Source organism: Cibotium barometz, chromosome 11 (genome assembly GCF_041138505.1).
Source record: "Cibotium barometz isolate CiBa-2024 chromosome 11, ASM4113850v1, whole genome shotgun sequence".
Classification (NCBI taxonomy): Eukaryota; Viridiplantae; Streptophyta; class Polypodiopsida; order Cyatheales; family Cibotiaceae; genus Cibotium; species Cibotium barometz.
In genome coordinates, this window is record NC_141056.1 from 35655216 (window position 1) to 35683013 (window position 27798).

At 44.1% G+C, this 27798-nt stretch overlaps 1 protein-coding gene across 18 annotated transcripts; it reads right to left on the reverse strand.

Moving 5' to 3' along the window:
* Positions 1 to 1145: 1145 nt before the first annotated feature.
* Positions 1146 to 25008, reverse strand: LOC147634123 (ranBP2-type zinc finger protein At1g67325-like). 18 transcript variants are annotated; one of them, XR_015266982.1, is made up of 10 exons: positions 24838 to 25005; positions 23983 to 24028; positions 23718 to 23833; positions 4435 to 4675; positions 4274 to 4347; positions 4132 to 4192; positions 3939 to 4053; positions 3813 to 3846; positions 3595 to 3725; positions 1146 to 2783 (listed from the first exon to the last, which is right to left on the reverse strand). XR_015266982.1 is itself a non-coding variant. In XM_086805245.1 (10 exons), exons 2-9 carry the CDS (start codon positions 24026 to 24028, stop codon positions 3607 to 3609), a joined length of 813 nt encoding a protein of 270 aa, XP_086661371.1. In that variant the 5' UTR covers positions 24838 to 25005; the 3' UTR covers positions 1146 to 2783; positions 3595 to 3606. The 18 variants fall into 18 exon arrangements, 14 of the variants coding, with proteins under 14 accessions (XP_086661371.1, XP_086661370.1, XP_086661369.1 ...); XR_015266981.1 differs by having other exon boundaries at positions 3577 to 3725; XM_086805245.1 differs by having other exon boundaries at positions 3801 to 3846; positions 3944 to 4053.
* Positions 25009 to 27798: the final 2790 nt, after the last annotated feature.

The window sequence follows — 27798 nt, forward strand, 5'->3', positions numbered from 1 at the left end:
AGCCTCATTTTCTTAATCTCTCAGCTCCCCTAACCCTACGAAATAAGGCCCTAATGTAAGAAAATAGTATTAGGTTCGTAACATATGACCTCCTTCAATGAACACCTCTTTTCCCATAAGCTAACTTGAGCCTCCAAGGCTTCCCCATATAGGTTGGCCAATGTATGATCAACCATAATAGTCCAAAAGCTATTTGACATGTGGGGTCTCATGCTATATGGATGGGGGCAATTGCATGATAGTCTACTAAAAATGGGAGCTAAGATAGAAGCCACGGTTATCTAACCATGTGCTACACGCTCCATGCAAAGTTCCTTTGTGATACTTAGCCCTACCACCATCAAGCTCTGATAGAGATTTTTTGATAGTAGAGATGGTTAAAAGGGTGGTTAGTGAAGGACATGGGATGTGAACAATGTCAAGTAGGATGTTCGTAGCAACGGTTTTGAGATGTCATAGAGCTTACAATAATATGCTTCCCGCCTAGGGAATTGGTGCTGGGTGTATGTAACTTCTTTTTATCAATGATGGCTTACAAGAATATGCTTCCCACCTATGGAATTGGTGATGGGTGTAGGTAACTTCTTTTAATCAATGATACACTAATTATTACAGCTATCCACATTCAAGTAAAGAAAGTGTGATATATCGTCATGCTTAGTCCACCTCTTGAGATTAAAACATATATATGCATACATGTGCATGTGCTTGTGTGTGTGTGTGTGTGTGTGTGTGTGTGAATACACTTTAATAAATGTATGCATGCATGTATACATATGTATGTATAGAACATGTATCATCACCAGCTCATCAGATATCTCATGAACACCAAAATCATTCTTTCTATGCTACAATTTTCATCACAATCTTCATGTAATTTCTGTTAGTTGAGGTTTATCTAATGGATTTGTCTAGAAAATGGCTCCGATGGGAAAATACTGATGACACCATACTATATAATGGTCTAATTTTCATGACCTTCGACTTGTAACATTACCCCCAAAGCAGTTTTATGTTTTGTTAGCCACCTGACATAATCTAACAATCAACGAGAGAGAGAGAGAGAGAGAGAGAGAGAACTTAAGTTGAGCGAGAAGGTTTACATGAGGAAAAAAAGAAGATGGAAACAATATCTTTTGGAAAAAGTGAGAGAAATTAATGTTTCTATTACCTACAAACTGAGGAAATTAGACAAAATTATCCATATGGAAAATTGAGAACGACCTTTCGCTCATCAGCTCTTTTCAACAGGAGGGCCCACAAAGGAGCAGCAACAAAAACCTATGAGCAAAATTGAATCTCTACTTACCCCCTCTCATTCGTTCTCTCTACCCCATCACAATACAACCGTGTTCTTGAAGATCGCACCGCATGCATCAATCAAGTGGAACATATTACTCTCATAGACAGTATCGAATCATGAATATGCACAATTAAGGATCAGCCTTTCCACTTGCATCCATGTAGGATCCAAAAACTACCTCAAACAACATGCTAACCTTTGAAAGTGCGTTAGTTCAGATTTCAACAAATAGAGAGTTGCATAAATCATTGCATACAATCTTCTTTGGCATCATTGCTAAAATATGGTTGCTATCTTTTTTTTGGTTGGCTCTACAAACTCCACTTAAAATCACAAAAATATAAGATTATCAACATGGAATGGAGGGCATACATTATCAAGTCATCAGTATGCACAATTCTGGATCAGCCATTCCACTAGCATCCATGCAAGATCCAAAATCAACCTTAGGCGACAGGTTAGTCTTTGAAAGTGCAAACTTCAAATATATCTAGAACAATGCATACAGTCTTCTACTGCTGCCATCACTAAGAATTCCATATTTTGCTTGGCTCTACGAAGTCTTATTTTAATCACAAAAATATAAGATTCCCAACATGGAAAGGAGGGCACACATCCTTGCTATGGAGGAGGTTGTTGAGCATTTTTGGGATCACAATACAAACTTAAGGAGGCTTGTTACATTGCTTACAGTACCATGCTCTTGTCTCTATATTGAAATTATTTGAATGCTTGCACATGGAGGAGGTTGTTGAGCATTTTTGGGATCACAATACAAACTTAAGGAGGCTTGTTACATTGCTTACAGTACCATGCTCGTGTCTCTATATTGAAATTATTTGAATGCTTGCACATGGTTAGCTCATCATCTCTGACCATAAATTAGAGTTTTTCCTACAGTTACAGCCTCCTTTTCTAAGCTCGAGTACAGATCCTTGGTTGAGTTGCTAAATTCAGGATTAATATGCCTTAAAGCCTTAAGTGTAACTTTACTAGAAAACATGCAAATGTTGCTAATACACAGGTCAACAAGTTTCTAATGATGTCACAAATGAAGAATCTCTTTAAAAAGTAAGCTTTCCAACCCCTACCCGCATCAGCAGGGCCCCATCCAGAAAGCACATCAGAGAGATGAATAAGAAATTTTTGCCCCTCCATCCCCTAATTTGGGTCAGGCATGGGCGGGATCCCCTAATTTTGGACAGGCATGGGCGGGGAGGGTTGTGGATCCAGCCTTAGGTGTCAAAATTCGGGAAGCTAGCTACTTGTAGGGCCCAACAACACCCCCAAAAAAAAAAAATTTACAGCAGACAGTAGATGACGAGTCATCACATGCTAGAAAAGTGAACGACCCCCCAGAACAAACACAACAAAGAATGACAGATTTGTCAGGCTGGTTACCCACCACCCTTGCCCATCTGACGGGCCCTAATCAGGTTGCCTGTTATGGATAAACCGGCAATCTTGCCCATCCAACTCCCTGCACATCGCATGAGTGAGTTATGGTATCTCAAAAATCTCACTATTCTTATGTGTGGGGTATGGATTTAAGCATTTGCATGGACAAGAAGCCATAAAACCACCTTTCTAAGAGAAAACAAATGCAGTTAGACAGGTAAGATCATCTTAAGGCATTCACCAAAATAACAATGCAATCTCAAGACAAGGGACCTTCCAGTATGACAAGTTATGACCAGCTGAACTAGACCAAGCCCCAGAGAAGACGAGCAGTTCTAGACAGACATGAAACCCAACAGAACGCAAGATTTTACAAATAAAGAGCTGACGCCAGCAGGCCACCATACAGGAGTGAAATTTGAGCCCACAAAACTCATATACCAGGTATACCTCGGACACTAGACGTGACCACTGATACACCTTACTGCAAAACAATCCATGGGAGCTTGAAAGTGGCTATCCCTCATGGATTCGAACTGCTGAATCAACCTTAACAAGATGACAGCAAAACTCAAAAAGAGGTTCACTGTGTATTGACACCTTGACAGAATGCAGACCCACGACAGAGTATAACATGGTGACGCCAACTCTTGGACCTCCGCTAGTGCTCACTGGAACAGCCGTAATTTGTTCAAATCAATTCATAGCACCGAATTAATGCAAGCAAGAAAGCATAGAGACGCCAAGAAAAAGCTGCAAAAGGACCAGGTCTTGCATCTACACAGACTAGGATGTAGTAAGGCAGACAATCTATATGACCTTCATGCTTGATGATTCCATTGCCTTCCTTGTTAGAGACTTGATAGAGTAAAAACCTGGTCGGTTGATGGTACCTTTGATGCCTGCTACTTTTCATCAGATGGCTTCTCAGCTCCACAGCTCCTGCGATTGCATTTTGTCCTGAAGGAATAATTCACATTGCCACATTGATCGCAAGTCCAGCTACCATCGAGCATTCCAGCACCTGTAAAGCAAGCCAACAGATGAACGGGCATCCCATAAAGCAAAAAAAACCGTCTCATTCAGACATCATGTCTACATTTTAAAATACCGAATGTGGAGGACTTTCCTTGCGTGCGGGAATCCTGCAACACGAAGAGTCCACATTCAACACATGCATGCAAATCAAGCACGACATCAGGGACAAAAGACGAGTTGCCACAGGGTACATGTAAACCTGACCAGTGCCACAAGTTTGGGGCTGTTGCATTTCCTCATGTTGCAAGTTGTCCGGAAAGCAAAATTTGTATTTCCACATTTTGGACAGGTCCAATCACCTTCAGACATTCGTTCTGGACAGACATACTTTTTTTAAGATGTGCATGTAGAGCATTAACTAACACCCAGAAGTAGCAAAGACATCTAGTTACCTCCTCTTCTTTTACGAGATTCGTTCTCTTCCATGTAGAATCCAGTCCCTGGGACAGGTAGCTATACAGACCACCTATTAATAAGAAATTTGTAAAACATGCCACAAGTAATGAACAACATAAACAAAGCCAGATATGCTACCATTGGCCCGCGCCCCATGCCGTAACTCATTCCGTAAGCTCCATCCATTACAGGTCCAGTACCATATCCCACACCTGTAGGAGACATTGCCCGTGGCTTCATGAGAATAGTGACCTTTCCACCCCTGACATAGTCATGACACATGTAGAGCATTGACCCACCTCCGCCAACAACACCGCCTGGAGGGCCATATGAAGTTTGCATTGGCATTGTGCCATAGGATGGAAGCACATTTAAAGCATTGTAGTCATACGGTAACCCAGTTGCAGGAGGGACACCCATTGGCACTCCATAGCTTGTAGGCATTCCGAGAGGCAAATGTGGTGGGGCAGCACCAGTCGCACCCATGTAAAGCGGTGCTGGTATATGCTCATAGACCAGTGGATTGAATGCTTCCACTTGCTGACAAGAAGTGAATAATTAAATAAAAATAATCAGCCTTTAGCAACAAGAAAAGTAGGAGTAGAAAGGACAAAGAGAGCAACCTGTCCGTTACAAATCATGTAGCTTGACATTTACTACTTGGTAATGAAATTGTTTTTAACATGTAACGATTTTAATCACATTCTCAAGTAATAGTTTACTCATGTTTGCAGTACGTGCTCACACCTACCTAGGAGAATTACATCAAGATATGGATATGTATGTTGCTGCTTGCACAGAGCGTATACTATCCAAGGCAGGAAGGACGTGATTGGTATACAGGAATTGTTACACGACAACTGCTGGATTGGTCTGAGCCGCCTTGACTTACATACGAGTCCCGAGCTATGTCATCTTCTATCTCGGCCAGGCACACACACTTGTGCATATGAATACCTATGGAGCATAGATGCATTTAGTAGGGAACTGCAGATTAGGGGTCAGGAGCCAAGACCTTGATATTGCCTTTGCACAACCACGGACAGCCATTGCATGTTTGCAAGATAAACACAAACAGGCTGCCGACAAGCATAGAAAGGAAATGGACATCTAGGAGAATGACTGAGTATTGCTGAAATTTGAGAAAGCAAGACTCCGCAAGAGGCTAGGGAAAGAGGGAGCATGTCCTTAGCTCTCTACCAAGTACTATGGGCCTTTTAAGGTGATCAAGGCAGATCAAGCAATGAGTTGCTTTTAGGTTGGCGTTACTTGATCATTAGCGCATTCACAATGTTTGTCATGTGAGTCTATAAGTACGTGGGGCCAGACCCAGCAGAGCTTGTCATGGAAGATCCACCAAAGGTTGATGAGCTAGGGGAGATTCTCCAACCTAAGTAGATTGATTTTCACATGGAGAAAGCTAGCCGATGGCAAGCTTTCCAAGAGATACCTTGTGAAGTTCAAAAAAGTTGTCTACCTATCGATGTGAAGTGGGTTGATGAGGATTACTTCACTGACTACCCGCAGCTTCTTCAAGCATATCTCAAGGCTTTTCACTTGAGGTCAACTGTTTACAAGCCACGCGTGGGGGGGGGAGCATTTGGCTACCCACGTGATCCCCCAGTCTCGTGTCGCTTTTCGAGAGGTCAAGCATCCTTCGTGCCACCCATGTTTGAGGGCATATTCTTATATGTAGCGCTGCATGTGAGCAGGCACTAACTACAGGAGCACTTTTGTCCTACCAATTTTTCCCCTAGGCATTTGGAGTGAAAGGACACCGAGACTAATTTTATTTAATATGCCTTGTACTTGTGGTTGTGTAAACACGACCTTATCATTCTAATACATTCATAATCATGTGGTTCTCTCTCTCTCTCTCTCTCTCTCTCTCTCTCTCTCTCTCTCTCTCTCTCTCTCTCAAACTCGCATTACACACAGCATAGCAAAGCATTCATCCTGGTCTGGCACAGTACTCACTTGGTTTCAGGCATTAGATGGACCCCCCCCCCCCCCCCCCCCCGCCCCCCCCCCCCCAATTTTCAATATTATCCGAATTCCCCATACATTAGGCTTACACATGAGAACAGGAACCGAGTGATCCGATTCGATCTACTAGGGCTATACATGTGTAACGCATGGATCACATTGGTTGGCCCATTGCCTACCAAGTTGCAATACCATTTGCTAAGATTCACGACAGATAGTTTCATACAAAGACCAAGTTATCTCAATGTCTTCATGTCCCATGCCATGAGGATAGCCATTGGCCAACTTAGGTTATCACCCATAGACTAAGGATAGAGACTGGCAGAGTTATGCAGATACCCAGAGAGGACATGACATGCAAACTCTATCAAATAGGGGCTAAGTCGGAGAAGCACTATGTTTTCCAGTGCCCAGTCTATTATGACATCAGAGGGAGATTTCATTGTCTATTCAGAGAGGGTTTGGACCCTTATCCTGGATCATGGAGTCTCTAGATCAAAGGTGCCTTGGACTCTTCCTACTAGAGCTCAGCCGACACAGAGAGTCATTACTCAAAGATCCTCACCTCCGACTCTGACAGCCAATACCTTTCTGTGAACAAAAGTTGTGGAAGGCTTTGGAGATGAGTTCTCCTCCATTGTCAAATGGATTCTTGACCACTCTTGAAAGCGGGAGAAAGCCTGAGGTTTCTCTGCCAAGATCTCATAGCTCTATCCTGAAGCATGCCAACAACATTATGCAAATCGGGAGTAGAGGAAAGAAGTGAAATAGTGTCCAATGCAATCTTCTAAGTAGAGTTCTCTATGATACCTCCTTTGAATGGCATCCCACAATTCTTCTGCGGGCTCATCGTCATTGTCATCAAATTGACAAGCAACAGATGTATACCTAGATGAATCCATGAACATGCCCAAATTCACCTTATAAGAAAGAGCAATTTATAAACTCATGATAGTCATCCGCAAGAAAATAAACCATTAACTCCATCATGCATAGTATAGACTAGATACTATGACATCCCCACTAACGTCATCAGTGCCCAATACTGGGTGTAGAACTTGGTATTAATATATGCTCCCACACACACTCCACGCACACACGCACATTAGAGCATACATTTATACAAAGGTCTAATGTTGAAGATAATGAATGCATGTGCCTGAGCATCCTTATCAAGCCAGGCATCAATCTCAGCTTGAGGAGAAGTTGCAATTGGCAAGGCGTCAGCCCTGGTGACAATACCCTTTAGCCAATGATATCGGTCTGAGAACCTCAATGCTCTAATACCATGAGAGAATGGTTGAAGGCAACAAGCGAAAGCAAAGGAGAAACTTGGAACAGCCAACAATGATCCAACACTTGAGCAAAATGATCAATGAATTAAATGGCAAAAAGGCTGTTTTGTGTACAACACAAATAGCCAAGTCGACCGGTAGAAAAAACCCACAACTGGTGAAAAATACCTACTACTAGGAAAAAGTGCCTAAAAGTGTGGGAAAATTTACCCACGACTAAGTAAAATACATCAAATAAATTTGTACAAATGGTGCAAAAAATGGGATAAATGTTGGAGATGAACCCAGTCCAACAGTACAAAGCACATAGAGATACATTATCACTACGTAGGGAGAGGCTTCATGGAGGGGAGATCACTTTAACCTACTGCTCTACATAGGAAAACATTGCAGATGTGTTTACCAAGACATTACCTAATGAGGAGTTTGAAGCTTTCCACAAAGCTTTAGACTAACTCTCCTACAAAAGAGAGATCTGCATCCTTGTACAGGTTCACATTACCACCACATGGGAGATTTGAGAGCATATGCTTATATGTAGTGATGCAAGCAAACAAGCACTAACAAGGGCACTTTTACCCTACAGGTTTTCCCCCCTGCACATTTGGTGTGAAAGAACACCTAGACTAATTTTATCATCATGGCCTTATACTTGTGGTTGTGGTTCTCTCTCTCTCTCTCTCTCTCTCTCTCTCTCTCTCTCTCTCTCCCCATTTCCCGCAAGAGAGAGAGAGAGAGAGAGAGAGAGAGAGAGAGAGAGCACTTGTTGACAAGATCACCTTTATTATAGCATGAGGCTTTTACAATGGCAATAGCCAACAAGAGAGCAATACAATGTGCAAGGATTGGTTACTACAAGCGATAATGAGGCCGCCCTTTATATCGTGATGCAAGGAGCTGACCAATTGCTCCACGACCCACAAAAAAGGAGAAAAACGGATAAAACCCCAATAAATAAACACACCCCCAATACACAGAGAGGCACAATATTCTAACACCCCCTCTGCAGCTCATAGTGTGCAAAAAAGTCTAAAGAAGATAAGCTAATGAAGATGCAACCATGGACCCTCTAGTAGTGTAGATACTAGAATCACCTGATACCAGAATCACCTCACAGAGAGCACCCGTAAACCTATTTCCTCGAAACACAATGCCACCACGAACAGCAAAGAAATTTGCTTGGCTCCGAATTCCCACACCAATGTGCAGTGAACTCCAAGAATAGAATGATGAGCTGCCGAACACACCACATTATCCCCCAACAATGGACTGTGAACACATCACGTCCCAAAACCTCGAACAATGAACTCACAAATCCTGTCCCGGACTCACACAAGCTTGGACAACGATCCCCACACTCTTCTAAAGGGCTGGTTGGTAAATTTCAGGCCTGCAATTTCTGGTTATTGCGAGTTTTGGGCTGGTTACAGGTGTCCAAAGTCAACTTGGACAGTACAGGACAGCTCTAGGGACCTCCACAGGGCTGTAGGACCCCTTACAAGTGGATTTCTCGCAATAGAAAGTTGCTGTTTTGGACTGGTTATTGCACAAAACAGGCCGGACAGCAATGGAATATGTGAGCATGGATGTGTCTCAAGGATTCCTGGTGTAACAGGTGCTTAGGGCAAGCATTGGGGACACTTGCTCGCGGAGAACACAGGTTTCTGGATCAGTTTCTCGCGTGGAAACAGGGCCTAAAGATCCATTTACATCTTGTGCAGGGCAGAGTACCTGTGAGGATTGTGATACTCTTGTGCAGGGCGGATGTACCCGTGAAGAGGCTTGTGCAGGGCGGATGTACCTGTGTAGGACGGATGTACCTACAGATTCTCTTGTTTGAAATGTATTCATTCATGATGTATTTGGAAGAATCAGGTGCAGGCTGGTGGTGAATCCCCAGGCACCCGTAATCTTGTACTTTGCAGACTCTTTTGGTAATATAACCTAAAGGGGGGGGGGGTCAGCCTATCATCGGCCCCTTTATGTGGTGTACTGTCATTTTCAGCTTTGTGGTTGTAATGCTCAAGTGTTAAGTGCTCATAATCTTGTTCACATTTATACGATTCCAATACACGCGTCCGCCTCCCGTTACAACCGGATGCCAGATCACTAAGTAGATAGTGGTTAGGACAAGGGGCCAGCCCGGATCTTAGTGGGGGCATGGGAATGGTGTGGAACCACCCTCATGAGGGCCAGGAAGGCCCAGGCTGAACCCACCAGCCATGGAGAGGCTATAGGACAGCCCTAGGGCAAGAATAAGGCAAATCCCAGGAGATTACAGCCTTTACATGGCTGTAGGGCAAGTATGGGGCAGCCCATACAGGCTGCCCAACCCTTGGAATGTGGGCAAAGTGTCACCAGCCTGGACATTTCCCAGTCTGAAAGGGGTCTGGTGGACTCCAGGATGTTTAAATATTTGGAAAGTACAAGCTTTGGGAATGGGAGATTATCCTAGAATACAAAGGACCACACTCCTAAAATTTAGGAGAGTTGCTATTTTTGGCCCGACTCCGATGGAAATTCTGTTCGCGTCATTACATCTGGAATTGAGCAGATACCAAGAGTTGGCAAAGTGCCTATGACAAAATGTCTACCAGTTGGGATATTTTTAGAGGTAAAAATTATGGAAGGACCCATCTCTTAGATTGGGACATGTGGCAAGAAAGTGGACCAAAGTGAGACAAGTGGCCTGACACTTGTTAGAAAAAGGATCAAAGTGAGACAAGTGGCCTCACACTCGTCACTTCAGCTATTGTGTGGCTCTCCACTTGTCATCGTAGCCTTCTCTTGCCATTTTAGCTCATGGGAGGCCCAAATCTATAAATTGGAGCCCTCTCTCTTCATTAATGGAGGCTCTCTTGCTGCACACTAGCCTCTACCACCGTTGAAGGTTTCTCTAATGATGGCTACTCTCTTTCTCTCTCTCTTGAAGGCTGCCCATGAAGAATACCGGCTGTTGGGGACTGTTTTGGAGGCTTCCATCGCGAAGAAATACTGAAGGCAAGGGTATTCAATCATTTATTATGATTTCTAGCCATTGTATGTGTTGTACCAGCATTTGTACTTGCTGTACCTGCTGTACCAGCCCCCGTACCGGCTGTACCAGCACTGTACCTGCTGTACCAGCATTTGTACTTGCTGTACCTGCTGTACCAGCCACTGTACCGGCTGTACCAGCCATTGTACCTGCTGTACCGGCTGAATGGAGAGTTGTACTTACTGTACCAGCTCTATTGCATGAAGAACCGTGGTTTTTGGGGAAGAATCAGTACCCACACGGAGGTATATGGATTATATTGTTGGCTCGGCATTTCTACAGCCTATGTTCCGGCTCAGTTGCCTTGTGTTGGGCTGTGTTATGGCATTTGTATATGGATAATCCGGCATCTCCCGTGGGGAGAGTAAGGCCCTCAAAGCTTGTACATGATATTATTCTCCTTGGGTAATAAAATACTCCAAGGGGGGGGGGTCGGCCCATTCCGGCCTCTATGTGGTGTCACATGTGCAAGATCCATTTTCAGCATTTGTGGATGTTTTGTCCAGCTTTATATTTTATGCAAAGTGATGATGGATATGTGTTAAGGCTGTGGCCATGTTTAAATGTTTTAATATGCATTGATGGTATCAACAAGTGTGTCAAAGGCCCTAGTCCCCCGGGCACCCCCGCCGCGAGTTTCATTGGTATCAGAGCATAGGCTTTCTTGAAAGCGGAGGCTTCCTTCTATCAATAAGGAAGAGAAAAGATCTCAAGTGGGGACCACACTTACCATCATTGCTGTTAAGCATGGCTAGCCGCTTCATAGCTTATGAAGCAAGAGCATGAGCAATAGACAGCTTGTTGATCTAAGGATTTATGAATTCACAAAATTTATCTTGGAAGTATGGAGTTGGCTTTATGTGCACACGTTTAGCACTCTTTCCATATGGACATTGTGGATTATATTATCAAGCTTACAGGCAAGCTATATGGAGATATATCTCGGGATATCTTAAGGATATGGTGAGGAGATATTTCTTTTGGCTTCATGACCAACCTGGCAAAGAACAGCTAAGTATACTTTGAGTTTCCAAAGTTGGTGCTTTTGCTATTTACTATGAAGTGTTTTTGATGTTCACTAACCCTTGTATAGCTATGCAAGGAGAAAGGTGTTGTTGTTTGCCTTGAGATGGTTTCAGGGAAACATTGTTTATGGCTCCCTTTAATGGGATGAATTCTTTTCATGGCTCCCTTTATTGGGATAGATTATATCTATGGAGATTTCTTTCTTGGACGAGATTTATATAGATATTGGGCTTCACAAGCAATTTCTATGGACGAATCTGTCCGAGTTTATAGAGAAGCAATCTTTGGATATCTCATGGATATGATGCTTTTATGGATAAAGTCCACCTCTACTCCAAGGTGTGTGGTTAGCACGGAGTATGTGGTAAGAGTTATGGTATACAAGGATTATGGTATACAGGTCTATGGATTCCTAGACTTCTTTTCTAGGAATTTGGATCCATCCTCAGGTTTATGGATTATGTTTATGGCTCCCTTTTACTGGGATGGATTATTCTTTTTGGCTCCCTTTATTTGGGATGCATTGGACTTATGGAACTCATGATTCACATACCCTGTGTAGTGTTCTCTTGTCCTACGTGCTCTCTTGAAGATTATTTCTACCATGTGAGGGTGGAACAATAGAGAGCAGATGGAAGGGAACATGGGCACTTCAAAGGGTAGTGACAAGCACAACATACCCTGTGTAGTGTTCTCTTGTCCTACGTGCTCTCTTGAAGATTGTTTCTACCATGTGTGGGTGGAACAATAGAGAGCAGATGGAAGGGAACATGGGCACTTGAGAGGGTAGTGTGAGTTGGTCGCCGAAATGCCTATAAACTATGTGTAGCAGAAATGCTTATGGAACACCAGGTTATCTATGCCTGCGAGTGATTGTTTTCAGGACTCCTTGTTTAGCCGCCCTGTGTAGTATTTCTCTTTTCCTAAGTGCTCTTCAAGATGTTGCTACCTTGCTTGGTAGAACATAGAGCCAATGGTAGAGAATATGGGCACTGAAGTCGGGCCGGGCGTCAAGGTAGCTCCTTGGTGATCTACATCGACATACCATTGTTTTCTAAATGCTGAATTTCATATGCATTGGCATGGAGGATTTGGCAATGGATGCCCGTGAAGCTATGTATTGAATTTCTCCAATAGTAATATAATTTACTCAAGGGAGGGGTCGGCCGTTCCGGCTCATTGTGTGTCTCTTGTAAGCCCACCTCTCATCCAAGGTGTGTGGTCAGACTACCAACACGGAGTGCAAGTGGTAAAGTGGACATGACGGGACTTATGTCTATGCCAAGGGTCATGTGGACCGATGTCTTGTTGGCAGGAGACTTATTTTGTCTCGCCCATTTACTTGGGACATGGATTATGCTATCTGGACTTATGGGACTGTTTTGTCTCGCCCATTTATCTTGGGACATGATTTTGATATTGGTATTATGGACACTTATTTAGTCTCGTTCATTTCTTTCGGACATGGATTCTTCAGTTATATTGGATTTTTGAGACTGTCTCGTCTCGCCCAATCAATGGGACATGATTATATCTTGAATATATGGCTTGAAGCTTAAAGTTGCGGACAACTTTTAAGAAGTTGGGGAGGATTTCCCAGTCTGAAAGGGGTCTGGTGGACTCCAGGATGTTTAAATATTTGGAAAGTACAAGCTTTGGGAATGGGGGATTATCCTAGAATACAAAGGACCACACTCCTAAAATTTAGGAGAGTTGCTATTTTTGGCCCGACTCCGATGGAAATTCTGTTCGCGTCATTACATCTGGAATTGAGCAGATACCAAGAGTTGGCAAAGTGCCTATGACAGAATGTCTACCAGTTGGGATATTTTTAGAGGTAAAAATTATGGAAGGACCCATCTCTTAGATTGGGACATGTGGCAAGAAAGTGGACCAAAGTGAGACAAGTGGCCTGACACTTGTTAGAAAAAGGATCAAAGTGAGACAAGTGGCCTCACACTTGTCACTTCAGCTATTGTGTGGCTCTCCACTTGTCATCGTAGCCTTCTCTTGCCATTTTAGCTCATGGGAGGCCCAAATCTATAAATTGGAGCCCTCTCTCTTCATTAATGGAGGCTCTCTTGCTGCACACTAGCCTCTACCACCGTTGAAGGTTTCTCTAATGATGGCTACTCTCTTTCTCTCTCTCTTGAAGGCTGCCCATGAAGAATACCGGCTGTTGGGGACTGTTTTGGAGGCTTCCATCGCGAAGAAATACTGAAGGCAAGGGTATTCAATCATTTATTATGATTTCTAGCCATTGTATGTGTTGTACCAGCATTTGTACTTGCTGTACCTGCTGTACCAGCCACCGTACCGGCTGTACCAGCCACCGTACCTGCTGTACCAGCCACCGTACCGGCTGTACCAGCCACTGTACCTGTTGTACCAGCATTTGTACTTGCTGTACCTGCTGTACCAGCCACTGTACCGGCTGTACCAGCCATTGTACCTGCTGTACCGGCTGAATGGAGAGTTGTACTTGCTGTACCAGCTCTATTGCATGAAGAACCGTGGTTTTTGGGGAAGAATCAGTACCCACACGGAGGTATATGGATTATATTGTTGGCTCGGCATTTCTACAGCCTATGTTCCGGCTCAGTTGCCTTGTGTTGGGCTGTGTTATGGCATTTGTATATGGATAATCCGGCATCTCCCGTGGGGAGAGTAAGGCCCTCAAAGCTTGTACATGATATTATTCTCCTTGGGTAATAAAATACTCCAAGGGGGGGGGTCGGCCCATTCCGGCCTCTATGTGGTGTCACATGTGCAAGATCCATTTTCAGCATTTGTGGATGTTTTGTCCAGCTTTATATTTTATGCAAAGTGATGATGGATATGTGTTAAGGCTGTGGCCATGTTTAAATGTTTTAATATGCATTGATGGTATCAACAAGTGTGTCAAAGGCCCTAGTCCCCCGGGCACCCGCCGCCGCGAGTTTCACAAAGACTGTGCCCAGCCCTTTAGAATCAGGCGCATCACCTTCTCAGCCTGTAGGGAAAAATGCAGCATTTTTTGGGATTTAATTCGGTATTTATTGCTGAATTTCTGGTCGTGGGAGCATTTAATGCTGGCCGACTGCAATAGCACTGGCCGACTGCTGTAGTTGAGCTAGTATAAATAGAATGGCCCATAATCCCATTCATTCATCTCATTATTCACCAAGAGCTCAAGCAAATCAAGGGCTAGATAAGCCAAGGGAATTGCCAACCACAGGGGTGGAGAATTGAAGGTCAAGGGCAGGGATTTTCCAGCCAAGAAAAGGTCCAAGATTGCTGTATTTTCTTTCAGATTTCTCATCATTCTAATAAAGCTAATACACCATCCGTGGTGGGGGCCCTACATAGGGTAATTGGGACCCAATACTGTGGCCTCTCCACCTCTCCCTCTCTCTCTCTATTTTCTGCACTTCTCCTTTCAGTTTGTGCATTAATTTCCGTCGCGAAAAGAGTGCTGAATTTTGAGTATTGAAGTTACCGAGGTCCGATTCTTCTCCGAAGCTTCCGCATATTACAGTGGTATCAGAGCAATAGAGCTGGTACAACAAGTACAACACTCCATTCAACCAGTACAACAAGTACAATGGCTAGTACAACCGATACAGTGATTGGTACAGCCGATACAATGGCTGGTACAGCAAGCACGATGGCTGGTACAGCTGGAACGATGGCTGGTACAAGTAGGTACAGCAAGTACAAGGATTGGTACAGCCAGTAGTGGCTGGTACAGCAAGTACAAGGATTGGTAAAAGTACAATGGCTAGAAATCATAATAAATGATTAAATACCCTTGCCTTCAGTATTTCTTCGCGATGGAAGCCTCCAAAACAATCCCCAACAGCCTGTATTCTTCATGGGCAGCCTTCAAGAGAGAGAGAAAGAGAGTAGCCATCATTAGGGCAGCTTGTAACGGTGGTAGGAGCTAGTGTGCAGCAAGAGAGCCTTCATTAATGAAGAGAGAGGGCTCCAATTTATAGATTTGGGACTCCCATGAGTGAAAATGGAAAGAGAATGCTATGATGACAAGTGGAGAGCCACACAATAGCTGGAGTGATAAGTGTGAGGCCGCTTGTCTCACTTTGATCCACTTTCTGACAAGTGTGAGGCCACTTGTCTCACTTTGATCCACTTTCTTGCCACATGTCCCAATCTAAGAGATGGGTTCTCCCATAATCTTTACCTCTAAAAATATCCCAACTAGTAGACATTCTGTTATGGGCACTTTGCCAACTCTTGGTATCTTCTCAATTCCAGATGTAATGACGCGAACAGAATTTCCATCGGAGCCATGCCAAAAATAGCAACTCTCCTAAATTTTAGGAGTGTGGTCCTTTGTATTCTAGGATAATCCCCCATTCCCAAAGCTTGTACTTTCCAAATATTTAGACATCCTGGAGTCCACAAAACCCCTTTCATACTGGGAAATGTCTAGGCTGGTGACACAGCAACCTGTAAGACATCTTCAATATAGTTGTTGGTAGCCATCTTCTTTTTGATGTTGCTGGTCATTGATTTCGGTGCCTGCTTGGTGCCCTCTTGCCTTTGTTGCCCTTGGGCATGGCTCAAGTCTTGTTGCTGCTAACGCACTCTACTTTCATCTACTACCCTACAATTGTTGCTCGTTGTGATCAAGTGCGTGTTAGAAGTCATCTCCTGTCTAGACTTATACACCAGGGCCTTTGTTGTGGGTGTGCCCGCCCTTATCAGGTGTTTTATCATTTTTCCTCACTCTCCGTATTTTTCCCCTATTTTTTTCCATTTTTCTGAGGCTTGGGAGGGCTTGGCCAACGGTCGAAAGGCCGTAACTCGGGCAAAGGGAAGGCTTCATCAGAGAAGTCTTCTAAGAAGAAGTCCGACGCTGATCGCGAGAAACTGAAGGCAGAGAGGACCTGTAATGATTGTGGCGAGAAAGGCCACTACTGGAGGCAGTGTCCCAACAAACGGAAGACCGAGAAGGGTGAAGACTCCTCAACAGCAATCATGAAGACTCCGGCTTTTGTGCATCTGGAGGTGATGGACACCGATGCTTCATTTTCTTCAAGCAGGGAGGAGATTGGAGGACTCTCCGCAACAGATACTCGGGAGTGGATTCTTGATAGTGGTGCTTCCAGGCACATGACTCCTTCCCGTTCTGGTTTACAGGATCTCTGCAGGCTTTCTGGTCATAATCTTACTGGTGATACATCCACTATCCCAGTTCACAGTGAGGGCAGGATGGAGATAGTTCCCGATGGCAGAGGGGGGAAGCATTCCTCCCAGGTGTTGTATGTTCCGGCACTTGGTTTTCATCTGTTGTCAGTGCATCAGGTTTGCAAGACTGGCGTACGGGTGGAGTTTGATGAGCATTTTGTTGCTCTTCGGGATAAAGCAATAGGCCAAGTGGTTTGGGAAGGCGGAGTGGAGAATGGAGTTTACAGGCTTTCAACACTCTCTCTCCCAGGTCCTCAGGATTGTGATGAGTGGCAATCTGGTTATGGCTACTCAAGTGTGGATACGCTGCAGGTGCGGGCTTTCCGAGACCAGGTGGTGGATAGCTTGCCAGTAGATGGCAGCAGTTGGCAAGAACTTTCCAGTACTGATGTTGGTAGTTCTTGTGTTCGTGAGTCAGAGGAAGCTGAACAAGTCACTTATGCTCTGATGTCTCGTCGTGTTCGGGACATAGAACTTCCAGTAGTTGAGGATGTTCTTTCCACGGAGACCTTTCGGAAAGCCAGGCAGGTGGCAGGTGCTTACTTGCAGAAGGAGGTGGTTTCTCCAGGCTTTGTGGTTCCGGATTCAGAGGGGGTGGTTGACAGGTTTCATCAGGTTTCCAGGACTTGCTTGTGCACCGTACCAGGTGTTGATCCTTGTGAGCAGTGTGATGTCTCTTTGACTCAGAAGCTGTATGGTTCATTGATCTGGTTGATGGACACCAGATTGGACGAGAGCTTCCTGATGAGGCAGTTGAGCTCATGGTTGCAGATGTCTCTTTCGGAGGCAGGATTGCATTTCCTGTGGTTTCTGCGACATGCGAAGGATCATGGACTCTTGTACACAGGAGGGGGATTGTTGGATGGAGTCCGACTCCACGGTTGGAGTGACTCGGTTTGGGGAGGAGATTCGGACACGAGGGGATCTACTTATGGCCCAGGAGCAGTTTTACGGAGCAGGAGGAGGTTACATTGCAGGCTTGGGCTTCCACTTGAGGAACCCATGGTCATCCAGAGGCACTTTGTTCGTGAACAGATCGTTGCTGATGACATCTTGCTGGAGTTCTGTTCGACGGAGGACAGTACGGTGGACCTCTTCACAAAGTCGCTCTCTCAGGATTTGCTCAGGCGGCACCCCAGCTCCCAGTGGGGTTGGTTACACAGCCAGGAGCTGAGAGGGGGTGTTAGAAGTCATCTCCTGTCTAGATTTATATACCAGGGCCTTTGTTGTGGGTGTGCCCGCCCTTATCAGGTGTTTTATCATTTTTCCTCACTCTCCATATTTTTCCCCTATTTTTCCCCATTTTTCTGAGGCTTAGGAGGGCTGCCAGATGATGCCAGAAGCACCCCAGTGCTGGCCAACTGGATGTTCATCAGTCGTGGGCTTCAAGGCTGTTGGCCGACTGGTTTTGATCAGTCGTGGGCATCTGTATGCTGGCCGACTGCATTTATGCAGTCGTGGGACTTTTTCTTCAGTCGTGGGCATTCTTTCTGCTGGCCGACTGCCCTCTATGGGAGGTATATATAGGCCCCCAGCCCCCATACCTCATTTGTATCATTTCTTGGGATCTTCTTGTGTATATAGAGCAGAGTTACACGCCTACATCTCTCTCTCTCTTGTGCTGTTTTTCTGCCTGCGTTTTTGCTCTCGTGTTCCCAGATTTGGTCATCATCTCCGCTGCATATTCTGACAGTGCGCCCTCTAAAGCCTATTCTAGGAGAACTAGCACTCTTGGTCACCGTGATTGAGAGCCAGGCTCAAGTACGAGAGCGCCTTTTTGTGTGTAGTCTCGGAACGACAATGCTCACATTCTCTCATCCATAGGAAGGTGAGGGAGTGGTTGTGACCATTCTACTTTGACAATTTTCAACACCGACAAACCACATTTGGTATATTGTATTCATTTCATATGTTCTGGCAAGTCTTTGAAAAAGCCCATGGAATTGTAGAAGTTAAATACTCCAATAATATACTGTAGTATTTAGAAGGGGTAGGCCCGAGTGGTGGTGTTCATTGCCATTAAATTTTCAGAATTGTTTATTTCTTGTGCTGTTTATTGTCCATTAAGTGAATTGAGTGTTGATCTATTTACAAGACAGTGCCCAAGAACCTGCCCACGTGAGTTACAAATGCCCTAGAGTCATAGTCACCAGGGAACGGGAACGGATATGGGAACGAGGGGCCAATCGGGAACGAGAACGGGACCCCTTGCAATCCGGAACGGGATCCGGAACGACACGTTATCATATTTCAATACACATGAGTAGACAAATATACAATTAAAAGCAGGCAAAAGGAGACAAATATACAATTGAAAGTAGACAAAAAGAGACAAGAATTTGATAGCAAACTCAATGACCTTGTTCATATTTAGAAAACCAGAAGTACAATAGCTTGTACAATGTACAGCCACATAGTGAAAGCTAGATAGCTAAGAACAAAGAAACCTAAAGTCCTGACTCCTAGGTGATATCAAATAGGTGCAAAGATGTCAGCTAGATCATCCATAGATGCATCATGCATCGATGCAGGTGGAGGTGGAGGTGGAGGTGGAGGGTCGTCATCATCCGACTCAGACTGTGGCTCCATATCTATGAAGCTCTCATGGTCAAAGTCACCACTAGCAACCTGGGCTAATAGTCGCAAGTTGGCTGACACATACACAAGGTCATTTGTTCTGGTAGTGAGTAGCCGATTTCTCTTCTTCGAGGCAACATGGCTAAAAACACTCCATAGTTGCTCAATTGGAGAAGAACTTGCATTCTGACTGAGAATGCGCATTGCAAGCCGTTGTAGCTCTGGAGTACCCGATCCGTAGTTCTCCCACCAAAGAGCACCTCCCATAAGTGTCCTATCTTGCTGGGCATCTGCTGAACCAAAATTACCTGTCTTTGCTCTGTACTTTCCCAAATCAATTCTAATCTTGCTTCTCATCGTAGCATCAGGCACCAATCTGGCAAGGATTTTGTCCCAGCCATTTGTGACTTCTTCATCCGATTCCTGGCCTTTGCCTTGAAACTCTGGATCAATCACAAATGCAGCTGCATGCATTGGTGAGTGATATCGGTCCCACCTTGCTTGACACAAACTTTGAAGTTCTGCCTTCTTTGTTGTGTCGGGCTCCAAAGAAAGGATACGCTCCACCATCTTGTCCATGCCCTCATAAACTTTGCCAATGCAAGGTTTTTTCCCATCCACCATACGCAGCATGTAGATAATGGGCTTCGTAATGTTGACAACATGCTCAATCTTCACCCACAAAGGAGCATCCATGATGTGGGTGTAACAAGTTGTTCCTTGTGTGCTACGGGCAGTGGGCCACGTGCTCCACTCATCACTCACTACAAGCTGCTTGAGAATGTTATGGAGTGCAACTAGCCTCTCTAGCATAATAAAATTATATGCAAAACGAGTTTCCGAATATTTTTTAAGATCCAAGTTTGGGGATCTTTTTCTAAACTCGGAGAGGCTAAATGTGTGCCGAGTGATGAATGAAACTATGTCTTTTCCCTTTGCTATGCATGGTGCTACCCATGAAAGACCATCAATGTCTTTCAGAAGATTATTCAAGCCATGTGCAATGCATGGAGTGAATGTGATGTGTGGATACCTTGCCAAAAGAAGGTCGCCTGCAGCTCGATTTGAGGCCTCCCCATCACCAATGACCTGGATCACATCTTGAGGACCCACTTGCTCAATTGCCTCTGCCCACTCCTCCACGATGACGTCGGCATACTTGCCCGTTGGGGAGGCATCATGGGAAGACACAAAAAATGTGTTCCCTCGAGAGTATGCGATGATGCCATGGATGGAGCGAGATTGGCTATCACTCCATCCATCACTAATGATGGAGACACCGTTGCGTTGCCACCCTTCCTTGACGTTTTGCATGGCTTGCTCAACAGCTTCCTTTTCCTTTGCCAAAAGCGTGGTTCGAAGGCTCTCCGAAGAAGGGGGAGTGTAGGTTGGTCCAAATTCAGCAATGAGACGAACCATTTCCCGAAAATAAGGGGACCTTGCCACATTGAAAGCGATGTGGTCATGGTAGAAGAACCTTGCAATAGCTGCATCCACGGCTTCTCGTTTGCGTGGATTCCAAGAACCCGCAAGAGTTCTTTGCGTGCCTTTGGGGGGTGGCGGTTGATGCACGGAAGAAGAGCCTACGGATGTGGAGAAGTTGCTTGAAGGAGTTGTAAAGAATGATGGGTTCGCAGCCATAGCTCTTGGAGGAGGAGCACGAAAAATCACTTCATTATGCCTAGCTTCTAGCTCTCTCTTTTTCTCAGCTGAGATTGACAAGCATGGTTGGATTTCTTGTCCCGGCTCATGGATTAGGTGACCTCGAACTCGGTTGACTCCCCCATGTTTGGTGCTGCCACAATAGCGACATTTCCACTTCCTAGCTCCTCCGCCTTGATTGGCCTCAAGAATATCCACCTCATCCCACCATGACCATGCTTCGTTCTTCTTGGCTCTCTTGGTTCCCTTAGGAGGCATTATATGAGAGAGAGAGAGAGAGAGAGAGAGATTGTACTTGGAAGTTGGCTTTGAAAATTGAGAGAGAGATTGTACTTGGAAGTTGGCTATGAGAGAGAGAAAGCTGTCTTGGTTCCCTTATGAGAGAGAGAGAGAGAGAGAGATTGTACTTGGCTATGAGAGAGAGAGATTGTACTTGGCTATGCACATTGCACACTGTACTTGCAGCTGCACTGGATTTTATAAGTTCTCAGACTCCAGAGAGGTACGTTTTTTTTTTTAAACGTTGATATTGACGTTTTTTTTTTGAACGTTGCAGGGCAGCCTGGCAGCCTGCAGGTCGTCGTTTTTTTTTAACGTTGCATAATCTATTCGTTAATTTCGTTTTTTGATTTGTTTTTTTTAGGGGTCGGCGGCGGCGCTCGAAGCAAGTATCCTCTTTTCTTTTTTTTAAGGGTTACGGGTGCCCAACGTTTTGGGCACCCTTTAAAAAAGGCCCAAATTTTGGGCCTTTTTTTAAGGGTGCCCAAAACGTTGGGCACCCGTAACCCAAAAAAAAGAAAACAGGATACGCTATTACACTGCCCGTGGAGAAAAAAAAACATTGACGTCGCCGTTTCGCGCATGAGGGAAAAAAAAATAAAAGCCACGTAGCTCCACGTTCCACCGTTCCCAAGGTGGCTTCCTCCACGTTCCCCCGTTCCACACCAGTGGAACGGCGTTCCCATGTGACTATGCCTAGAGTGGATAACTCCTCTTGCCATCCAAAATCCGCCTTTATGAGCAAGGGATGGTGACGATGTCACAAGCAAATCCTAATTGGGTGCCACATGGACATGCTTCTACATTTTGGGCAAGGATTAGAACTACATATCAGCCCATATGAGCATCCACATGTGGCAAAGCCAATTGTAAATGAACTCGGACAATTCAATAATACCTTTGGGGACTGTCCTTATAGGACAACCATCAACCAAGTAGCCCAACTAGCCAACCAGCCAACTAGCCAAACTAGCCAACTACAACCAACAAACAAACCAGATGACTAGCAGATTTGTGCCTATAAATAGGAGGCTTAGGGTCATATCTCAAGATTCAACAATTGGACCAACAGTCCTCAATTTCAGATCAGCATTCGGCATTCTTGAGATAGCAATTTGTAACACATGGAGAAGCCAATTTAATCCATGCAATAGGAGTTAACACTGAGCATCCAAGTGCCCCCAAGGAAACTTACTCTTGCGGATCTAACCCATCATGAGACACTCTGACAATTATCAAGCAATCTCATCCTCTTCGAGCTGACTCATCCTGTAAGGTGCAATACTCGCAGGTTGAGCACTTGGAACTAACTCAATACTATGATCAACCGCTCTATTGAAAAGCTATGAAATTATTACCTATAAGCCTTGATCCTTATAATCAACCTACTTTTCCTAATTCTTGGGCCCGTAGCCCCAGATTAGGTCACCTAGCCCTATGGTTAACATCAGGTTCGTAACACTAATCAAGCAAGTGTAACATCGAATATCAAAGTATAGGTCCTTTTAGAGAGCCATGCTTGCATGCAGCTTAGGTTCTCAGCCTACCATACAGAGTCTAGGCAGCTCTAGGTCAAAGTAGTAGACACCAAGATGTATTTTTTTTCCTCATGGCAGACATGAAGGAGATTTCAAGCCCCTTTCCAAGGACCAGTTAGCGACTTGGGAGCAAAAAGATCAAGGTTCGTCTCTCTTGGATGAACCGGTATGAAAAGCAAGAATTCAACTTAGGATGATCATGTTGAACGTATTTGGAGAACCAGCTAGTAGAATGTCACAGAGATGGCAAACAGTTTTGGCAAATGCAAGCAATTAGCAAAGGCACCGCAATGGAGAGTTCACCGTGGGTCGAAACTCGAGATGAGAGAGTTTCCTCGAAAGGTGGAGAGCTTCTAGAACCTGAAACTGTCTAGAAGCTTGGACTAGGAGACAACCCGGAAGTTGTGAAATTGCCATCAATTTCTGACTTAGTCATCAATGTCAGTATTGGTGCTGGTCTTTGAGAAACAACAGAACCCAAGTCATGTCCATACAATGGATGAGGTGAGTCCAAATCAGATCAGCCAACTAGCTCCAACTAGCCAACCAACCAGCCGAGTGGCAGATTTCAGCCTAAAATAGGAGGCTTAGAATCATATCTCAGCATTCAACAATCAAGCCAGCAGTCTCAATTTTGAATCCGCATTAGGCAGCCCTGATACAACAGTGTGCAGCAGCCGTTTTAGTCATTAGCCTGAAGTAGAAGTTAATGCACAGCATTCAAATGTCCAGACCTACTTCTGATCTAAACAATCATTGTCATATCATTCATTCAATTGATGCATATAAGGTTGATAAGATTGAAACACAAGCCTCTATCTCTTCTCTTTCTGTGTTTTCACGTTGTGCATATTCACTATCATTTTGATAAGAATTATTTGCATCACTAATCAAACATGCTTTCACTTAGCATGCAAGTGACAGTCCCTCTTATAAGACTCTTAAAAAGGATTTGAGCCATATGTTCACATCATACAACATAACAATGTTACCTGGGCAAGATATGATGGTTTGGCAGCATTACATTTTCGCAAGTTGCAATTGGTTCGAAAAGAAAAGTTTACGTTTCCACACTGTGGACATGTCCAATCTCCTTCACTTTGGGGTGCTAAACGTGCCAAAAAAAACCAATCAGATATTTATTCTAAGATGGGTTTCAGCCTCTTATCATTTGTCCCAATAACACCAATTTGTCCCAATAACACCAAATCTACCAAAATGCAAAGAACCCTATTGCAAATATACTCTTACACATACCATCTCCACGAGCTCGCTTTTGCCCTCCAGACGCTCTGTGATCCATCTGCCAGCAATTAGACCTTTGGAGTCAACATTTCTTTTCACGACAATGAGACTGCTACTATGTTAGACAATCATGATATTGGCAAAGAGTAGATACAGATGTTTGCATGTCAACCAAACTGTGTGTGTTGGCATGTACTGTGTACACTGCTCGGACAAAACCAGCATAACTGTGCATGGACATGTGTTGCATGACGTGCACACACTCCTGTAGGTACAAAGTACATGGGAACATGCATGCAAAAGTCGTATAGAATTGCAGAATCGATTTCATCATAGCTGGCCTAAACAAGCAATTTTCTATACATGCCGACTCCTGCCATGGAAACAAGAACCTTAACATTTGATAGAGACCACAATCCCTCATTCCCTCCAGCCTAGCGAGTCCTCCACCGTGCCTCTTGTTCCCCTTTAAGGTAAGCTCCAGATTTCTCTCTCTATGTATCATCTCCACTCTATCTCCTCTCTTCCTGTTTTTCAATTAGGTAAGAGCAGGTACAGAGGGGGGATCTTGCACCTCTTCATCGAGGGGTCCCTGGAGACTGGCCCTGATCCCTTCTATGAGTTGGATGGCACTGGACTGCTACTACATCTGCAGTATTAGAGCCATGGCAAGTCAAACGCCTGTCAGACACGCCTCTTGAATCCCCCTAGGGAATTATCAATGGCCTGGCCACAGGACAGACCCGGCGTACCCGCAGCTGGGTAAGGAAGGCATAAAGATTCTCCTGTGTAGCTCATTCTGATCAGATACATGCCTATGATTTTACTAGTGAAACAGAAGTGCGTAGTTTGGGATTGAGTGTGTACCTCTGTGAGTAGTTTGGGATTGAGTGTGTACCTCTGTGAGTAGTTTGGTGTAAGCTTTATGAGAGCGCTTTAGGGTTTAGTCCCTTCTATCTCTCTCTATCTTCTCAAGTGGGTTCATTGGAAAACCTTTCTAACGAGGAAAACCTTTCTATAAAAGTAGACCAAACATGCACACGCTAGCACGAAATTACATTCAGGTTAAAAACAATAGGATGTTATATTCCAGCGATCGAAGTGCACCTAAGTAGAGGCTAATAACAAAAAGGACCATCGTACAAGCCATCAAAAAAGTGACATCAACAACATTTGCATATTATGTTGGCACATAGCATCGTCTGCACTACGTACTTGAAACAACTCCACCTTAGTTAGTGCTGCTTGGTGCATGAAATTGTGAGCTACTAAATCCAATCCCATAACCTGCAAGTAAACGAAGTACAAGTGCTTGCATGGTATGTATGCCAAGCGCTTGCCCTCTCGTTTTTTAAAACATTCACACATGCACCATGAGGAAAGTCTATTATTCACACAGAGTAGCTCACACCCATTGCTAGACCCCTCAGTACTAACATAAAAGATGTGGGATTCATTGGATAATATAATGGCCTCACGAATAACCTGTGCATCCCCGTCTCTACACTCTTATGAGACTCCTTAGTCAATCGGGCTCTCCACTTAATAATTGCGCCATCCCTGTATTTTGGATGAAACACACTTGGAATGTTTACTGTGTTGGTTTTGAGTTAATTGCAAATGTGGTCCTCCACTTTCAAGTAAAAACCCATTTACGATGGGCGTTTGCACCTCTACGACCTACAGACATGTCCCTTCATCCACCGGCCACACCCCAAGAGCCAAACCAAGTGTGCCAATCACGTGGCTTTCATCAACATCCCAAGAGTGACTGAGAGCCAAACCATACAAACCCCTCCACAACACCACTAGGATATTTCTATTGACCCTAGAAGCATGGTGCAGGCACTCCATTTTGTCTCCATCTCCCTCATTGATGTATCTTCCACTCTGTCTAGGCAAATGCCCAAAGCAATTCATTTTCTTCTATGGCTCTGTCCTTTCAATAGCCCACATTGTTTTGGGCACTTTTGTCTCGATATGTCCATGTGTTTCCCCTCCTTGTGCACCTTGCCACTTGTTCACTATAAAGGCACATATTCAGGCCTATGGCTATCTTCTTCTAAGATGACACCTAGTTCTATATACACTAGTCTTTTTTTGCAAACACTACGTCCATGTGTTTCCCCTCCTTGTGCACCTTGCCACTTGTTCACTATAAAGGCACATATTCAGGCCTATGGCTATCTTCTTCTAAGATGACACCTAGTTCTATATACACTAGTCTTTTTTTGCAAACACTACGTCGATTTATATTTCGGTTTTACATATTTGGAGACCCATCTCTTGCATTGATGAGTATGTCATATCATCAACTAGTCTCTTACTTATAGAAGTGCCTGCTCCATGATTGTAAAATCTCTTTACCGTTTCTTGCATCCCTGGTCCATTTCCATGAGCTGCCATTGCCATGTTTGCACTTGTTGCCTCATAGAGTGAAAGCTTGCTCTTGTAACTAACACTTGCTCTCATGCTTGCATGTTTAGCCTCTGAAACGTTAGTTGTGGAAAGAAAAATACCAGACTCATTCTGAGTTACAAACCAAGATTCCCAATGGAATGCCCAGATATCCCACCAAGCTAACCATTTTCCAATACCAGAATCTCTTCTTGTATTGCATGCCTTGACTGCCAAAAAATTTTAATTTCATTTTTGTAATTCTTAGCCGCTACCGTCACTTAAGATTGGTCTCCCGCAAAGCCTCAGAAATGCAACTAGCAAGGGTGTTTATATTATTTTGTCTTAAAGTTATTTTAATACCATTTTATTAAAAGAGAATTTTACCATTTATTTAAAAAGAATTTTGCTTTTGTTGACAAGAAATCTTTTAGGCACCAAGGTGTCTACATTGTTGAGGCCAAGAAGGACCCATTGGATGGTTTGACATGGAGCCAAGTAGAGAACCTAAGGTAGTTGAGACTAGGGATAGAAAAGGCACCTCCACCACACTTGATTACCCTTCCATTGCCACATTAAACTTGGAGAGAGATCATGAACCTAAGGGAGAGGATAGACTCATTAGAGCTTGATGACAAGAACCTAAGGGAGAGGATAGACTGATTAGAACTGCTCCAAAAAAACCAAAAAAAAAAACATGGCCATGGGAAGCTACAACACCATGGGTATGCCAACACCATGGCATACCCATGTAATAGCCGTTTTTTGTTGTTTGATTTGTGGTATTTCCCCAAATGATGGGCATCTATTGCAAATGAGTTCTCTTCTGAAATACGAGACAAACCATAACCTGACGATTTCAAGGCGATAACCTGAACCAAGGTGCTACCATGGCTTTTGGTGGCCTTCATCTAATTAGCATACTTTGGTTGGGCTTAGCAAGCCTTCACTAAAGTTCTTTCTTTCATTCGTGAACCTCTTGGACTTGAGCCCTGGAGTGTCGGGGATTTTTTCTTGGTAGCAAGCCAAGTGGCTTTAATAAAAAATGATATTCATAGCCATAGGACTCAAAGTCCATGAGCCTAGAGAGCATTGCTAAAGAACCTCTTGGACTTAAGTCCTAAAAAGCCACGCTAAAGAACCTATTGGACTTGAGTCCTAGAGTTTGGGTCTTAGTCTTGGAAGCAGTCCATGAAACACCTCTAAAGTCTAGAAAACTATGCTTTGTGAACCTCTACAACTTTTCTAGAGGTCTAGATTTTTATCTTATAACAAGCCAAGAAATTTTTTTGTATTCAAAGGCGTTTCTAACAAAAGCTGTGAATTTTTTTGCTATGCCATGGTGTGTTGGCTAGCACATAGTTATGCCATGTGCTCCACAAAAAACATGGCCAGGGGATGCCATGTTAACGCGGCCTCCCCTGGCCATGT

Coding starts and splice junctions, on each gene's coding strand:
- LOC147634123 (XM_086805245.1), bottom strand. CDS start 24,028: ATGGATCACAGAGCGTCTGGAGGGCAAAAGCGAGCTCGTGGAGATG. Junction 23,834..23,982: donor AAAGCGAGCTCGTGGAGATG/GTATGTGTAAGA, acceptor TGGCACGTTTAG/CACCCCAAAGTGAAGGAGAT. Junction 4,054..4,131: donor ATCTCGTAAAAGAAGAGGAG/GTAACTAGATGT, acceptor ATGTCTGTCCAG/AACGAATGTCTGAAGGTGAT.